General features: G+C 35.5%; 1 protein-coding gene and 1 long non-coding RNA gene across 2 annotated transcripts; one reads left to right on the top strand and one right to left on the bottom strand.

Moving 5' to 3' along the window:
* Window positions 1-2,794: 2,794 nt before the first annotated feature.
* On the bottom strand, window positions 2,795-8,647 carry LOC117674662 (uncharacterized). The gene is made up of 2 exons (XR_004593934.2): window positions 8,513-8,647; window positions 2,795-3,046 (listed from the first exon to the last, which is right to left on the bottom strand). It is a non-coding gene; the product is annotated as an uncharacterized LOC117674662 (long non-coding RNA).
* TMED7 (transmembrane p24 trafficking protein 7) lies at window positions 8,315-17,551 on the top strand. Its single transcript, XM_034432791.3, has 4 exons — window positions 8,315-8,519; window positions 8,644-8,870; window positions 13,186-13,431; window positions 14,585-17,551. The coding sequence occupies exons 2-4, from the start codon at window positions 8,685-8,687 to the stop codon at window positions 14,819-14,821; spliced, it is 669 nt and encodes a 222-aa protein (XP_034288682.1). The 5' UTR covers window positions 8,315-8,519; window positions 8,644-8,684; the 3' UTR covers window positions 14,822-17,551.
* The last annotated feature ends 1,352 nt before the right edge of the window (window positions 17,552-18,903 follow it).

Below are 18,903 nucleotides of genomic sequence, written 5' to 3'. Positions count from 1 at the left end.
TGTTTTTTTTTTTTTTAATTTTATTTCCTTGGGCAACCTATAGCTTATTCTTAAAGGAGTGGGAAAACTCAGAGAGCAGTTTTAATCACAAATGTGATTTTGGGCCCGAACCACTGCCTGTTTCCCACAGCTTCAAGCACAAGTTTACTTAATTTGCTGCCGGCCAAACATATCACAATCAGTTCCATCCCATTCAATTTTACACACTATCATTATAGATGCACATCCAGGAATTTTTTTTTATATATATAACAGAAATCACACCAAATTGATCAAGTCAAATTATCTGAGTCTTCCCATTTAGACAGGCTTTACCTTTTTACTACCTGCTAAACCCCGGGTGGGAAGAACAGTAAACAATTTCTTCTTTATTCTTAGTTCTTTCAGAGTTCTCTGGCTTTTTAAGAATGGTAATTTATCAGAATGTTTATAACACTGCAATTAGTTCTTTTCTCTTACCACACATAAGATCACACACATATTTTTTTTAACTTTTATTGCATAAGGTTTTCTTTCTCCCCTCTCTTTAGATTTCATCAAACAGACCCTAGCAAACTCTGCCTGACACTTGATTAATCAAGGGGGTCTCTCTTTTAGTCTTCCACTGATCAATACTACTACCACCCATCCTAACAACACTACCCTTGGCTCACGACGCTGGACGTTCCGACAGTCGTCAATGAGAACCGCAAGGGTTTAACCACCCACACAATCCCAACAGAGAGACTTGAACTCTCAACAGGAGACTTGAGGACGATGCCTTGTCTCCTAGGGGGGTGATCAGGCCCCCTCTTCACCACTAAATTGGTGGGTATTTGTTAACAGAGAGACTTGAACTCCCTGGCTTATACTTACCTGCAGGCGTTTTCCTTCCCTCTTGGACTTTTTTCTTTCTTTTTGTTGAGGTCTCTGTGTCTGGCTGACCTGTGGATCCTTGACTAGTCTGCTCGCCAGCGGGTTCACAGCAACCCCTCACTGAAAGATTCCGTAGACTTCAATGGAGTCTTTGTGGCCGGCCAGTGAACTTTCCTTGGGGAGGCGTCGGTTCCCGCTGGGGCAGCCCGTCAGGCAGAACAAAAGGTCTTTGTTCCTTAGTCCCATCTGCCAGGGTGCCATAAATGTTGTAGAATGAAGAGACCAAACAACATTCCTGGGTCAGCCAGAGACAGTTTTTATTGCGCAAGGTTCAGAGGCAGATTGGTTCTTGCTATCTGAACAAAGGAAAGAGATCTAATACCCCTGTTTTATACTTTTCCAAGACAAAGGATTTTGCTAGCACAGCAGTTTTCCATATATGGTTAACATACATCTGTTACATGATAATTGACATTTCCTAATTACTAAATTCCTGCCCTAATTTATAGTACATGAGATAATTTTAGTTAAACATCCTCCTTAGTTCTGTATCCGCTGATGCATAGATTTATGGCTTCCTTTGATAATAAGTAACTTCTTGTTCCATATGGATGTCCTTACATTCTTGACAGCTAGGTTCTTCAGAAGATATATATATATATATATATATATTACCCAGCATGTAATTTAGCTGACTTAGTGTAATCTTCCAAACAAGTATTGTTCTTCCAAACCAGCACATTTCTTTCTTACAATAATGTGAATAAGGAGGGCCCTTCAGTGTTCATATAGCTGATCCTGCATCATTCACATTAACCTCACAGGACTGTTGTGGGGAAAATAGGAAGAGGAAAGCGTGTTGTATATGTTCATCACCTTGAGTTATTTGTAACAATAATAAATCTGGGATATAAATAAATAAATTTAGCAAAATGTCTATAGTTCAAACCTACTGTTTGAAAGCGAGAGATGCTGTTGCAGCTATTTGAAACATCAGATTACATTAGTGTTAATTTCATTAATTACATGAAAATGTGGCTCAGGGACAAAAGACAGAAAGAGAAAGCAAGCACTTTTGTGAATACCTCCCTTGAGTTAAACTTTGAAAAACAACAGAGCAGTAATAAATTTGTGAAAAAGAAGAAAAAACTGTGATGGATAAGTGATGGACAATTTGAACGGTTGCATTCTAACCTATATTCCCTTATTAACAACTAACTGTTCAAGTATTTCCATATCTTGTAAGCATGCCTACAGTATTCAGTTCCCTATCTAAATATTTTTCTTTAATTTCCCTAATTTCTAAAGTACATCAGGCCTCAATATAATCTGCATGTTAGAATAGCAAATTAAGCATCATTGGAGGCAGCATCCTTTGGAAAACGCAGGTACTTGCTATTTAATTCAATAACTATTGAATTAAATAGCAAGTACCTGCGTTTTCCAAAGCTGCCTCTAATGATGCTTAATTTGCTATTCTAACATGCAGATTATATTGAGGCCTGATGTACTTTAGAAATTAGGGAAATTAAAGAAAAATATTTAGATAGGGAACTGAATACTGTAGGCATGCTAACAAGATATGGAAATACTTGAACAGTTAGTTGTTAATAAGGGAATATAGGTTAGAATGCAACCGTTCAAATTGTCCATCACTTATCTCTGGATAGTATTTTAACTTACTAATTGCATACAACTAGAATTCAATATTAATTCTTTCAAATAAGAAAACAAAATAGTCTTTCTCCTACTCCTAAAGGTGAAGAAATATTAGCCGCAACCATGGATTTCTGGCTCTTGTTTGTTCCTTAAGCACATTTGTAAAAGTTGAAGAACTTCCTTTATAAGTAAGACCTTTTTTAGCACTTTCTAAACTCCAGAGAATAGCCTTTTAAGCACAAAAAGGAAAGATTTTAAATCTCTCAGCTTTAACAACAGGTAATAACAAGAAAAGCAAACTTTATTTTGGACTTGGGCCAATTCCTTTTGGCCACAGCTACTGGGTCCTCTGAGTACAAATCAATTAGATAATTATTCAACAGAGAGGTCAATTAAGTACTCTTCCTTTCTTGCTTCACTGCTCTTCAGTGGATATGAAGCTTTCCCAATGAATTTAAAGTTAGGAAACTCTCATCTTCTTTGGGTATCCTCTGAAAAGGCCTGGTAACACTATAGCAACAGGCAAGGGTGTCTGTTAAGAGAAGTAAAAAAAAATATATCAAGATTTCTATGTCCAAAGGAGTGGAGTTCCCATCCCAAAGTCATGGCCACCATACAGTAGTGTCCTTTTTGTTTTTTTACTTCCTCCATAGATGGGGCCATTGCAGAAAAATAAGTTTCCTATTCGTCCTGTGATTAGGTGCATCTAAAGATCGGCCCCGAGATACAAATCCCAAATCTGGGATTTTGAACCTTTAATAGAGGAGCAGGTATTGCTTTTAAATTGTTCTGCGTATTGCAGTCAGTGCTGCAACAGCAATCACTGTGCTAAATCTCTTCAGCTCCCGCTGTAACTTTTATCCACTGAACATGTTTATATTTCAATTTTGTTTGGCAAATATATCATTAACAACTGTACATGTAAGAAATTCATTGTCTGTGTAAACTAATAACTAAAATACTTAGGAGTATCTTCCCATGTAATCTCAGCTATAATGTGGCTCATATGGTTTTAACTTAGTGTGTTTTTATGTGTGAATCCAGCCTGCTTTTTGCTAAGTAAATAAAAATGGTTTAATTATCTTGAGATACTACCCTGCCTTTGACTAACGTTGCTTACTCTGGTGTTCTCTAGATGTAGTTATCCAACATACACTGGCCTGAGGTCATACTGTAATATCTGGAGATTATGAGAAGCATAATGCAGCAAAAATGCAAGACACTGGTTTAGGGAAGATTGGATTAGGATATTTAGTAATAAAAATTTAGATTGCACTAGGTTGGATGGATATATCAAAACACTCTGGATAAATAGAAACATAATATCCAAACGTCTTGATGAATATTACAGAGATAAATTAAGGTTCACAACTAAGAAGCAGCTAATTTGCACAACAGCAGATCAACTATCAATTGTATCAATACAATTCTTTGTATTTCAAGTTTTTGCACAGAACTCCACTTTTCCTTTTCTTTGATAACCTGTAATTATATATTCTATCTATCCATGCTGTTACTTTATGAATATACTGGAAATAGTAATAAACAACCTGTGGTCAAAATATGATTATTTGGCATTCCTTTTACAATTCCAAAAAACCTCCAAAGCAACCCCAAAATAGTGGGATCAAAATTACCCCAATTGGAGTGAATCTAGGAATTTTCTTAATCGCTTAAAATAAAACCTTATTCTAAGAACTTGGAAGGAGTGGAGAAGGAATTTAGTAATTATATAAGAATTTGGTAGTTTGCTGCAAATCATTTTTTTCTTTCAGGTCTTTGAAATGAAATAGATACTTTTAAGTACATTAAAATTCCCCATTTTTATTTTTTATTTTTTTATATAATTTTTTTTATTTGTTTAAAAATACAAGACAAAATGAGTAACAACAAAACATACAAAACATGTAAACAAAGAATTCTAATATACATTTTGTCAAAGTTATCACAACTGTAATATATGTTCTTATTTGTGTTTTTGACTCCTCGTTTGGTCTTTCTCTTATATCTATCTTTATAGTTCACTGTTAGCCTGCGTTAGTGATTTCTGTTTCTGTTTCTATAACTCCAATTACTCCCTAGGCTTTTTCCCTTTTCTATTTTCCAACCAAGTGTACCACTTTTCCCCATTTTTAAAACTATAAAGTAATGGTCTTTTTATTCTGGTTCTTCAAAAGCTCACCCCCAAATCAGAAAATGTATTAATACCTTGTAACTTTCATGTTTCCGTTTCCTATTAAAATCAGCTATAGGAGGGATTTAGATCAGACAGTCTGTACTAGATATTTTTAACAGTTAAATTTTAAGAAATTTTGCTCCTCCAAAACTAAATAAATGCATGTACCTTTCGACATTAAAATGAATTTACTTTGGAAAACTATTCTTATTCAAGAGCGCCCTCTAGGGAATTATGATGTAATTGTGACTTGTATTTGTACTTTACTATCAGTCTATATTTCTAGATTACCCCTAACCCTTGATAAATGTTTTTTAAATGGTGGTTTCCAACAGAATCCTAAATGGAATTGGGAAGGAATAAAGTGGCAGAATAATGTATTCTCCTAATCCTGTTAGTTCATGTTAAGTTGGTAAACTTTTATTTTCACCTTGCCAATTGAGACACTAGGAAAATTAGCTACTGTATGTCAGGATCTGTCATTTTACTTGGAAAAGACAAACATAGAACAAGGTGATAGGTTCAGTCTAGCATTCACCATGCCTTATTTATGTATACATTGCTGGTAGACTATGACTCAGAAACCAAGTAAGTTAAAAGAAACTATGACTTTTTAACCTAATTGGTTAAAAAATTTGGCTTGCCTTCAGAAGATGTGGGTGCTCCATCACTGGAGGCTTTTAAGAAGAAATGGACAGCCACTTGTCTGAAAGGATATAGGGTCTCTTCCTTGAGCATGGACTAGAAGACCTCCAAGGTCCTTTCCACTATTATTCTATTATTCTGTATTCTGAGTTAATGAATGCTGAATTTAGATTCCAGAACAATAACATTTTACTTGGCTAGAGTATTCTCCCATTTATTGTATAGAATTGCAATATAGAATGCTATACTCACATAGAATTGCACTGCAATTTTGTCTTTTTAGAAATAGTTCAGTCTAATTTATTTCAGATTACAGGTCTGAAAAGAGAAGCTGGAATCCTAAAAATAAAGCTTATTAGTGGAATCTTCCTTCTACTTCTTTAAAAAAATATCTATCCAATAGGATTAAGTGCCCTGTACCTTGTATTCAGGGGTGAAATCCAGTAGGTTCTGACAGGTTCTGGAGAACTGGTAGTAGAAATTTTGGGCAATTCGGAGAACCAGTATCAGAAATTTTGAGTAGTTCGGAGAACCGGCAAATACCACCTCTGGCTGGCCCCAGAGTGGGGCAGGAATGGAGATTTTGCCACGCCCACAGAACCGGTAGTAAGAAAATTTGATTTCACCACTGCCTGTATTGGGTGATGCATCATAAACTGGATAGTGATGCTAGAAAAGCAACTTCATTCATTAGAGGTATCTTGAGAATCCCTCTACATTCTAAGGTATAGTCAGGTAGGCAAAATGTAAATTCGTGTATATTGGACATAGAAGGTCAAACCAATTTTGCTTCTTTATCCAAATACCATTTTTAAGCAGCTCTGCTCTTAATATGAAACCACAGAGCTTTCTGAAACATATGTCTAATTTCATATTTTTTTTATTCCAGATCATTCTGATACTGTGATGTCCTGAAAGGAAAACATAAAAGAATCCTTTATAAAGACCAATTAAACCCTTGTGGGTCATACACAGTGGAATCCTCAAGTCTTAAGTTGTTATGTTGTACAATAAATATTGTATAAAGATATTAGAAATAGGCATATTATACTCTTTTTATTAGACTTTCCAGGGGCACAGATTGTTTCTATGTTTAACTATTGCTGCAGGATCAGTAAGATTCAATCTTTGGCACTGGCCAAACTCTGTTACATTGCTTTCAAGATCAGAAGTCATTTTTATCCAGCAACATAAGTACACTATTCCTGGAAAAGAATTTTAGTTATGTTATTTTTCTCTATTTTTTATATTACGCTTCACTTGGAAGGTACATTTTTCTTGGTCTATGATCATAAATTGAATAAACAAACATGGTGATTGCTAAAATGGGCTGTGATTTTCTAAAAATTATTGGAAATGCAATGACTAGGTTTTTCCATATTTGGTGGGAAAAGTGTAATGCTCAACAACTTTGGAAAATAAGTTAACAGAATGAAATGCATTTTAAAAATCTAATTTCATTTCCCATCTGTTTTTCTACTATTTTACTAAATCTTACATTCCCACGAAGTATATCGAATTAGTTCTGTAGATGGTAACAGGTGCAAGGATATCTTACACTTCCTATTGGAAAGTATAGTTCTTTCTCCAGAAAAATGTCAAAGTTCTGTCACTGTGCTTTGATGTCCAACAACTTTGAATTTAAAAGTATTCATGACATAAAATTTAATTCAACTTGAAAACAAATTTTTGATTATAACTCTGTATGTTCCTTGATCTCTCCTTAGCTTTCAATACCATCAAAGAGAGAATTTGATTGGGCTGGCTTAAGGAACTGGGATGGCAGATACCGTTTTGTGTAGTTCTTTATTTGTGGTCGGTTTCAATCAGCGTTGAGAGGGGGAGAGAGGTCATGTCCGCAGCTGGTCACTTGTACAATAAGGTGCTGCAGGGCTGGATTCTCTCTCCACTTTTCTCTCTCCTATCTATATGTAACCATTGGGTGAGAAGATGCAATCTCGGGGAAAGACTAAGTGAGCCATCAAAGTCCCAGCAATGCCAGAAGGCCTGAGGAACAGAGCAGTGGTGAAATTCAAAGTTTTTTTTACTACCGGTTCTGTGAGCGTGGCTTAATGGGTGTGGCTTGGTGGGTGTGGCAGGGGAAGGATACTGCAAAATCTCCATTCTCACCACATTCTGGGACCAGCCAGAGGTGGTATTTGCCAGTTCTCCAAAATACTCAACATTTCTGCTACTGGTTCTCCGAACTACTCAAAATTTCCGCTACCAGTTCTTCAGAACCTGTCAGAACCTCCTGGATTTCATCTCTGGAACAGAGGCTCAATCCTGACAACATCAAGTGGATTTCTTTCTTTGATCCTTCTGGCCTTGGCATGATAAAAATCAGAAAATATCAAAATAACCAAAATACATAAGAGATCAAAACGAGAGTGCAAAACCAGCATCTAAGAGCTGTGGTGGCACAGTGGTTAGAATGCAGTACTGCAGCTACTTCTGCTGCCTGCAATTTGGCAGTTCGAGTCTCACTGGCTCAAGGTTGACTCAGCCTTCCAAGGTCGGTAAAATGAGAACCCAGATAGTTGGATGCAATATGCTGACTCTGTAAATCGCTTAGAGAGGGCTGTAAAAGCACTGTGAAGCGGTATAGAAGTCTAAGTGCTAGTGCTATCAACACTTAATTGAGGCTGGCAATACTAAAATTCAACTTTAGCCCGAAACTCATCTATCACCCTGGCCTAGTTAGCGCACGCGCGCGTTTGGGTTTGTGCGCGCGCGCGAGCGACTGGAAGGCAACGGAATTGGCGCCATCCGAACCTTGGAGGGGGGTGGGGGCAGCCATTCCCACCATTCCCTGGTTCTATAACGGCTGGTACTTCCGGCTAACCGGAGAACAGGAAAAGCCGGCTTGCTTCGTAACCACTGTCACCTAGCAACACTTGTTTCCACCCACCCGCTCCCGCCGCCCATCCCTCCTCGCAGGACCAATAGTACCTTAGGCCACGCCCACCCCTTTGTCTCATTTCCGCCCATTCCTTTCTACAACACCGCCTAACTCTCCTCAGCGAACACCACGTCTACAAATGATCCCTCCCGGAAGTTCTTCGCTCTCGTCTTTAAGCTAGAATCCGTTCACTTCCGGATCACCTCTTCCGTTTTTCGCCCTCCCCTTTCTCGTACGGCCACGCCGCAGGTGAAAGCCGGCGCGTCTTGAGCTACCTGGCAGGTAAGGGTGTTTTCCCCTCCACCCGCTTCAAGGAGCCCCTTCCTTCCCGATTGCGTGGACGGGGCTGGCGATCTGACCCTTCTCGCCTCGGCGCTCATTTTGCTCATTTCTTCTTCCACCTCAGCTTCGCCTTCCGTGCTTGTAGTTCGAGCCCCGGTCTCGGAGATGTCGCTGCGGCGCTGGCAAGGCCCTGGTGCCTCCGCAGGCTGGTTGGCGGCGGGGCTGTTGCTGTTGCTGCAGCTCAGCGGGTCGGTGCGCGCCTCGGAGATCACCTTCGAATTGCCCGATAACGCCAAGCAGTGCTTCTATGAGGAGATCGTGCAGGGCACCAAGTGTACCCTGGAATTTCAGGTAAGGAGATCACCGTCCCTTTCGCGGCGCCACATAGGCAGGTGGACGCCCCTCCACACGCAGGACAATCCTCCTTACGCTTCTGCACGGTTTCAGTTGGTTGGTCAGGAAATGGGGTTGGAAGCGGCCCCTTTAATAGTGTGTGTGGCCAAACAGGACTGAAAAGGCGGCGGGAGAAGAGGATTGTCTGGAAACCGTAGCAGAAAATACTGCAAAGACCCACTTAAGGATTGCGAGTGCCACGTTCAGACACGCCCCATTGATAACTCTCACCTAACTGGCCTTCCTTTTAGTACAGATATTCGTCTTCTTGCCCCCCAGGCTTCTGATCTGTCCTATGTGTCATGGACCTTTTAGTTTTGAGTATTATTATTATTATTATTATTATTATTATTATTATTATTATTTGGATTTATATGCCGCCCTCTCTCCAAGGACTCAGGGCACCTCACATCAAACGAAACAATCCCAATAAATACAAATTAAAACAGACTAAAAACCAATTTAAAGCAGTAGACCCCATCAGTCCTCACTAGGGCGTTTAAACAGCCAGGTCTTAAGCTTACGGCGGAAGGTATGTGCAAAATATATATTATTATATTGTAATAATAAGTCTAAGTGCAATTACTAGTGCTATTGTATACCTGTACTGGGTGTGGTTTTAAACACACACAAAACTATTCCTGCTGTTTTGCTAGTGTTATCTTGGTAGTTGTATGTGGAGCTGCCACCTATTGCTTGCAGCAGTATGGTGAAACTGGTGACCGGTTTATGGGCATAATTGGCATTATGGGCATTAGTTTATTTTTTTTCAAACCACCAGGCATAGGCTGTTGTTAAATGTCTGTTTTGTGCAATGTGTGAAAGTGAAATTGTATGGTTTACACTTAAAAGGAGAAAATGAAAATAAATTGGCTGTATAAGCTCAAATTTGCATTGTATGTACAATATGTACCATCAGTACATAGAAGATGCATATATCAGCAGCAACAAGTTCATTCTGAAAATGAATAAGGCAGTTCTGCCAACAGCACTTTTTGTGTGCGATCAAATTAACATCTCCATTGAAAGCAAGGTTCCGTGTACATTCCTATTTAAAAAAAATAGATTATAAGCTCTGTAGACAAATGTATTATATGATTATCTTTCTAGAATATGAAATGGAGTTGTGCTGTATGGAGATTAAAAGGCATGGACCATATGCTGTCTAAAATATGAAGAATATATTTATTTGCTATACAACTTGAATGATGATTCATCTCATTGTTCAACAGAAACAGAGGAAGTACTATTTTTATGTAATCAGTTTGGCTTCACTGATCTTAAGAAACTATATAACAGCGTCCGATTTAGCAACATTATCTTATCTTGCTGTCTACTTCCTCATTTTCTACTCAGTGAGATGTTGAATGCTATTCCCAACTATGCTGCCATCTTTTAGTCCTAGTGTCAAGACCAAATATTATGAGAGTTATTGTCATTTAACAGAATGACTTCAGATAATGTTTTATATTAACAAGATTTAGGAAAACAAATTGAAATAGTAAATATTTGAAAACCGACTCCATGGAGTAAGATGTTTAACAGATTTTGGTACAAAGGAGTGATGATAAAAATAAACTGTAATTTTATCTATAGCATTAGCTGCAATCTCAGGAAACCATATTTTTAGGACTCAAGATACTGAACATCACCTAAGACAAATTCCTTGTGTGTCCAATCACACTTGGCCAATAAAGAATTCTATTCTATTCTATTCTATTCTATTCTATTCTATTCTATTCTATTCTATTCTATTCTATTCTATTCTATTCTATTCTATTCCTACATAAACTGAATATAAGCGTACATTCATTATTTTACCAAATATATTACCATAAAAATTACTAGGTATATATTGAAAAACAAGTTTTTAACTATAATTAGTTAAAAGACTTAGTGTCTTATGACTAGGTGCTTTTCAGTCCTGCATTTCTCAACCTATTATGGTATTCGGGTAGACAGTTGGCTGGTATTCTTGGTGATACCTACATGTGGGAATTCAGGATAATATTTTGACTAGATATCATTTATTTTATTGTTAATTGACTCTTTATGCAGAGAACAACATTTCCTCCAGTAGAATACTAGGAATAAAATGCTTACCAATAATGCTGGCTGTGCTTCCCATATTTCTATCTGAAATTGGATGATCCCTTTTTTTGGGAGCCTCCCTAACATTGATCCTCTTGCCATTACATTATTTTTTATGGGAACTGTGCTATTACTTGATATTAAGTTTCTTATTAGGAAATTTTATCTGAAATTCTGATACAAGAGATTTATAAGGATTTTGAGAATAGAATTAATTTTCTTTTATTACTTTCCCAAAATACTGACCACAATGTTTCCTATGTTATTATGGCAGAGATTCATTGATCTAATGTTTATCCTTGCTTTTATACATGAATAATATTTCTTTGTTGGTGTTTATATTCATTTATTGCATGTTAAAGTGCATTTTCTCTTAACTAGGTAAGTAGAAAAATGTTCCGCCTATCTGTCTGCCATAAAATAAAACTTAATGGCATTATTAAAATTAAAACATCAAATATATAAAATTACAATCTCAACTGTATACGACTATTTAACTACTTCAAAAAGTGAAACATGGAGAGTTTCATATTTGGAAAGTTTCATATTTGTAATTCTGCTACTGAAAAAGACTTGCATGCGCCCATCTACCTAGAATATGAATCTTAGTGCAGCTCAGAGAAGGGGAGTACCACAGGGAAGAAGAAATTCTGTTGCAAATAAATTGGCTAGGACTTGGTAAGAAAAAATAACCTTCATTAGACACAGCATTCTTAATAGGAAAGGAATACCAACTGACTGTTTCAGAGAAGGACCATGAAACCAAGAATGAGTGAATAGAATGGAACGTCATGATTATGAGCAATTTGTATCTACAGCTCTATCCTGAAATCCAAACTGCAGTAATCTAACAGGCACTCTTACTTGCAGGATTTCCAGAAATGCTAGCTACTGTTTCTGGTGTCTAAATTTCAGACTTTGTAACACTGGTGCTACTTGTTCAGCTCTCAGCAGTAGGTAATGAATATTGACATAGATTCTCTTGGTTTCAGCATGGATTATTTGTGAATAGCTTATTTAGAATAGAATGAATTGTATTCATTCATCCAAGTATACTTAAGATGAAGAAAATACTTAATGAACATAATCTATTTTTTAAAAACCTTGTCCAATATATTTTGAACTTGATATAAAACATTACTCCACAACACTTTAATCTCAATCTTCAGTGTTACCAGAGTATTGTTACAAACTACAATGGCATGGATTTTGTTTCTAGTTCATGGAGTTGTAGTAAATCTTCTCATAATTGATATGGAGATAACCTTGTCTGTTTTTACCTCCAGCTGCTGATCCCTTTACTCTTAATTATTTCGTAGGCCTAGTGACTTTTCGTATCATATTTTTAAAGGTTAATGAATTCTAGTGAAATAGCAAAAGTTGCCCTATTTTTTCATAACAATAGCTCCTTACTAAGCCAAAAGCTTTCCAAAAATGGAAAGGAACCCTCTATTCATGTAAGTTTATCTTTTGGTAAGGTCTGTTGATTATACATAGAGATTGTGTTTGTATAAGTACAAGATGAACAAGCTTCCTCAATTTAGAGAATGAAGAACTTTTTCAGGAGTGCTGCAGGTTTTAACATTCACCTTTTCTTTTGTATTTTTCATTTATTACATGCTGTCAGGTCAGTTTCAATTCTTAGTGACTTCATAGATAGGATTTTTCCAGGATCATCTGTCACCCATTTGGTCTTTCATGTCTTCTAGCAGGTGCTGTAATGGAAACTATACCTTGCTGGTCATCCTCTTCTTTTTTCTTTTGCTAAAATGTAAAGCCTTTGTCAGTCTTTACTAAACACACATCTAGTTTTGGATATTACATAGGATTTTATTTATAGTACTAAGAAGTTCAAAAATGTGGCTTTAATGGTTTTAATAACTGTTACACAATTGGAAGAGAGTTATCCTTAAGTGATGTGTTTTTATGTTAACTTGATAACTTTTATGGTTATTTTTCAATTATTATTTGGTCCAAACAGTTACTACAAGGTGCAAAAATATGTGAAATGCAACAACATGTTTTAAGTTGCCTTTGACTTAGTTGTGATTGCAGTATATTTAATTTCCCTTGCTGAAGTTTTTAACAATGTGCTGTTTAGTATATTTGCTTTGTAAAGATACTTCTTTAGCTGATAAGAATAATATCAGTGTTCCGAATACCAGTTTTCTTTATTCCACAGGTGATTACTGGAGGACACTATGATGTCGACTGTCGCTTAGAAGATCCAGATGGGATTGTGCTATATAAAGAAATGAAGAAACAGTATGATAGTTTTACCTTTACTGCATCTAGAAATGGAACATACAAGTTTTGTTTCAGCAATGAGTTTTCAACTTTCACACACAAAACAGTATACTTTGACTTCCAAGTTGGAGATGACCCACCTCTCTTTCCTAGTGAAAACAGAGTCACTGCACTCACTCAGGTATGATGAATTCTGAATACACAGTAATGTGCTGTCTTCATCCTAAAATATACTAGAACCAGTTTATAGAACTTCAGAAATTTTATTTTGTCTAATAGCATGACCATATGGCCAGTTAATTAAGTGACATTCTCCTGATATGGCATTTGTCATCTTTTCATTTACAGAAGTAAATGTTTGTGTATTAATATTGTAAATTGCAACTTGATATTGCTTGAGTAGTTTGTAAAGACCTCTGAATTTTAAATTCCATTACAATAAACAATTTGGGTTTTTTTCCAATTTGCAAACATGAAAGGTGAAATAGAAAGTGCTAACTTGAATGAAATGTGGGATAAGAAGGCAGATGAAAACATCAGATTTCTGCAGCTTCTAATATGGAGCACTTTAGTACCAACTGTCCCCTGAGAAGGAACAAAGAAGTGAATAACCAAAGCCTTGGCTATTATTGTGCAAAACACTCCCTAAAGCATATGGTTTTTACTGTTGTCCAATAGGAAGACCTGCAAACATCCAGTTATTGTTAACTGCAACTTAAAGCATCCATCAATGTTGATCAGGGACTTTGAAACTGCTGCTTAAGTAAAGTATTTCTATCAGTGGAACAGCTTTTGTCAGTAGTACAGAGATGGGCTCAATCCTTTCTCATATCATTCCATTTCCAAACTACATTTTAGAGGATTGGAAGGAATCTCCTCAGTTATTCAGGGGAAAGAGCAAATAGTTCATATGATTATAGAGTTCATTATACGTATGCATGTTTCATTTTTGGATCTCTGTGATAAAATTTCTAAATATTAGAGTTTAAATTGAAAAGCTTTCAATATATAATTTGCATCAAGTTCTGAGATTCTTGTTGCTAACTGACAACAGTTTCTGTATGGAGAGAAAGACTTGGTGATTACTCTCTCATTAAAGAAATATTTTTAGAATTTGTTATTTTTATTCTGATCAAATGTACAACTAGATTAATGCTATATTACAATAATGTGATTCTGAAGAACATAATCCTTTTGATTTTTGTAAAACTCTACTTAACATGCTATGATAAAATATGGTTTAAAGTTTTTCCATAGACTCTATTTCTACTTTATTAATAGTCATTAGATTCCATTCTGTTTTACTAATTAGTACTCTATTTTTCTGTCTCTAGATGGAGTCAGCGTGTGTTTCAATTCATGAAGCTCTAAAGTCCGTCATTGATTATCAGACACATTTTCGACTGAGGGAAGCACAGGGCCGTAGCAGAGCAGAAGACTTAAACACGCGAGTGGCTTATTGGTCAATAGGTGAAGCCATCATTCTACTTGTAGTTAGCATTGGGCAGGTATTTCTTCTCAAAAGCTTCTTCTCTGACAAAAGAACCACTACAACTCGTGTTGGATCATAATAGGCTTTAAATCCATTGTTTGAAAAATATATTATTATTTGAATGATTTCTAGTTAAAGAACAATTAAGTACAGGGAACTTTTTAAATACCTTTAGCCTTTTCACTTCAAAGTTATGAAATTCATACTTCCAAAAGCTGTCACAGAAAAAAAAAAAAAAAAAAGACAGCCTTTTATTTGTTATATATTGGGATTTTCTTTCACATCTGAGAAATCTAATTGCTATTTTTTTTAAAAAAATGAGACTTGTTTGTAAGTACATAGTTCTTTAAGAAAATCCTTTAAGTAGTTAATTAAAAGATTGTCCTTATGAATGAAAAAAAAGTCAGACCTTGCAAGTTGAAGTATTGAAATGAAAACAAAAACACATTAACAGTAGTCTCAAAGTCTTGTAATGCACTGTTTTGAGTGTCTGGAAATTCTAGGGTCTTGAATCATTTTTTTGGGGTGTATATAGATATATATATATTATTTTACTGTACCGATTTTAGAGTCCTGGAAAAAACAATTTTCTGTGCATTGAAAGAAGGTTATCGTTTTTGCATTTTGATTTTTAAATTAAATAATGGGGGAAATGCCTTCTAATTCTTGAAGCTGAGTCTTTGAGGATTGCTGTTGTTGCTGTCTTGAGAACTAAAACAGCTGCTTTGACACAAACCATCTAAATTTTAGAAATCTGATGTTTTCACTTTCACTTGATAGGACTAAGCAAAAATGCACTGGTTTAAGTATCTTGCAGCTAAAATTTAGCCTTGTAGTCTTTTTAATATTAAATCAGAGCTGTTCAACTCTATGCCCTTTAGATATTTGTAACTATAATTCCCATAAATTTTAAAGACAGTAACATGGGAATTACAATCCAAGAGATCTGGAGACTACCATGTTAAATAAAGAATTGCATTGCCATAACTGGCTTGAGTATTTTGATCTAAATAATTGATTTATTAAGCAATGTATGCAGATGCTGGATGTATGTGATTTAATTTGCTGATTAAACATTCTATATTGATGGGGACAGTTTCTCGTGTGTGCTTACAGTACTGTATTGCCCTATCCTACCAGCTTTATGCTAAGAGGTTACTTTTTGAAGTAGCTTACAAGATTTGGGAGAATGAGGGATTTTGCTATATAATTGCTTGTTCTATTATACCTGCTTTCTAATATCCCAAATGCTTTTGTGGGTTTTTAAGATTGCACACTGTTATTTCAGAATACCCAACAGAAATTAACATTACCACCATAACCATACACATTAAAGGAAAGAGAAATCTCATAGTAAAACTGCATCTTCTAAGTGGATATCAAGGCTTGTCTGAGAGGATGAAGTTGTAGTGGTTGTAAAAATATGAATACCACTATGCTTAAGGGTTAACACTCACTAAAATAAGCTTGATATTTTATAGTACTTTTGTGCAGAGAATTGACCCATTTCCCCCCATTTCTTTGTAGATATTCTGTAAGCACATTTTACATTTTTTTCTGTATGAGCTACGTTACTGTGCTGTAAAAGGATGAGAGGTGCTCTGTTATGGAGTCTGACTAACTGACGATACTAAAAATGCCTAATATTTTTAGGCCTTAGTTTGTGGATGTGGCTTTTTAGAAAATAGAACATTGATGTGTTTAGAGATGGGGAATATTCCAGTGCTGTATTTGTTTTAACATTCTGCAATAGCTTGCTGTAGAATGTGCTTGGTCTTTCACTTGAGTTTGCAGAAAATAAATTTATTGAACGTACTTGTTGTTTCTGGTAAAGGTCACCTACATGCCATTTGTGAAAACAGGGTAATTAAACCAGTTTTAGGATGATGTGCTTCACCCTTCCATTCCTTTTAATGATTCATATACGAGAGACCCATAGAAATCCTGTAAAACAAAGATTGACAGAAGTGGTATTTGGCCATAAATCTGAGAAAGTCTCATAAGGGCCTAGCTGTTCAGATTAAAGTTGTATACTTTTTTTTGTAAATAGGTCACTGAGAGTTTCTTTAGTTTTATTTTTTTTCATTCCAAAGTTTGGCCATCTGTATCAAGCTGGTTACATATATGATGGAGAAAAGGCTCATAACCATGGCCTAATTTCTGAATTTGTAACAGACAGTTGACAGGATGTAATTCAAGGATAAAAATGCATATTTGATGACTTGCCAATATGGCTATAAATACTATTTTTCAAAGTTCTAGGTATTTGCCATGCATTATTTCAGTCCAATCATACTTATTTTAGGCACATTGTATAAATTTTGCATCTAATTTCTTAATTTATAATAATATTTTGACCGTTCTTTTTGTAGGATAGGGTTTGGGACAGTGACTTAACTACTGGTATTTGGGTTCTGTCTAAATTATCTTGTATCTTTCTGCAGTTTATATTTTTTTCAATGTTCTTTTCTCATATTTCAGAAATTTGCCACAATTGGTTTTAACATACATCATTATTAGCAGTGGTTAATAAACAAAAGCAAATTCCAAAGCAAGTTTAAAAATGTCTGTAAACACAATTTGGTCATAACAATTATTCAGACAAAGTCTTTGTCACATATATATAATTAAAATACAGTTTAACTATATCATGGTTCCAGGTTTTTTTATTTCATTTTCTTGAAGTCCATATATATGTATAATATGATGTATCCAGTTCTTGATTAAAAAAAACCTTTGTTTAGTGTCAGTAAGACAAAAAACAGCCCTGTGAAATTATACATGAAATAATAAAATTAATATAAGATTCTGCTGAGTGGTTATTATTTAGAGACTTGTGTTATGACAACAATTGTAAAATTCTCTTAGAAGTTGCCATTTTTCTTTAGATTTGGACTTTAAAATTATTCTTAGTTTTAGAATCAAAGGCAATGCTGAAGAACAACACAGTCTTTACAAATTCTCAGAAAAGGTTTCTGGTTTAGATTACTATTGTAAAACGTACTTCCATAAACTGAGATTGCCACATAATTTAATTATAAATATAGATAAATGAATATAACTGATTGTCAATCACTTGTTTTTTCATAAGCCAGCATTCAGCATAACTTGGATAGCAATACCCACAACATCCAGTTACCCTCCCTTCTCCTTTAATAATTTGTCAGATAGTTGCAAATCTCAGGATACTTTGAACTTACTGAAGGTATTGATCAATCCAACTCTCTGGGTATGTTTAGATTTTGTTTTAAGATATACATTTATTACACATGCTCAGACACAAATATATTAAGACCTGACTAATGTTCTTCACTTTTTTCCTTTACACCTATTTTTCACCTGTTGTAATTGCTTGTAGAATTTTACAAATCAATCCTAATGATTCCTTTGTGGCAAGAAGCTTAAGATAATCATTTGTCATTCAATTCAAGACCACAATAATTTTTCCTCTTTTCATAATCAGGATACAAGCATATATTTCTGTGTGTGCATATACACACATACGTTTAAGTGAACTAGAAAGGTAATTGCAATTCACAAGCATATCACAAAGGGCACTAGACTAGAGAAGTTCGTGATTATTACCAACTGGAAGTCCGGTGACTAAAATGAGTTTCTGACTACAGATTTATTATCTCAGATTACAACACTGCAAGGAAAGGGGAAGAGACTTGATAGTGCAAGCGGAAGAAGAAACACAGGGAAAAAAACTACTAGAAAAAAATGATGCAGTGGAAATTTTTTGTTTCCTCTTCTGGAAATCACATGACTTGGTAAATATTCCAAAAATAATTTGAGAATCAAGTACTGTGTTAACACAACTGAAGAAACTTGGGGAAGATGGGAGAGAAAATAGTTACAATAAATAAATTGAGAACTACTTTGTGAAATTGTGAGGAAAGCTTATGGGGAAGGAGAGCATTTGTAAATAAAAGAAATCAGTGAAAGGCCTAATACAAACCCGTTAGTAGGAATACAGAAAATGAATGTCCTTAGTATGCTAACTGGGTCATCTAGACCATAAGAGCAACTTTGAAAAGAATATCCCTATCAAACTGTAGTGTTAGTTTCTAATCCAGCCTTCCCTTGCCTTTTCAGGTATGTTGAAATGATAAAAGTGCTGTTTAAGAGTTTTGCAAAACTTCAACACATCTGATGGGA

This window comes from Pantherophis guttatus, chromosome 2 (genome assembly GCF_059756535.1).
Source record: "Pantherophis guttatus breed Tessera chromosome 2, ASM5975653v1, whole genome shotgun sequence".
Taxonomy (NCBI): Eukaryota; Metazoa; Chordata; class Lepidosauria; order Squamata; family Colubridae; genus Pantherophis; species Pantherophis guttatus.
Note: the sequence above shows the minus strand (reverse complement) of the source record. Positions and strands in the feature narration are given on the sequence as shown.

Excerpts from the sequence above, each read along its gene's own strand:
- TMED7 (XM_034432791.3), top strand. The coding sequence starts at position 8,685 with ATGTCGCTGCGGCGCTGGCAAGGCCCTGGTGCCTCCGCAGGCTGGTTG. Across the intron at positions 8,871-13,185 it reads AGTGTACCCTGGAATTTCAG|GTGATTACTGGAGGACACTA; the intron begins GTAAGGAGATCA and ends TTTATTCCACAG. Across the intron at positions 13,432-14,584 it reads GAGTCACTGCACTCACTCAG|ATGGAGTCAGCGTGTGTTTC; the intron begins GTATGATGAATT and ends TTCTGTCTCTAG.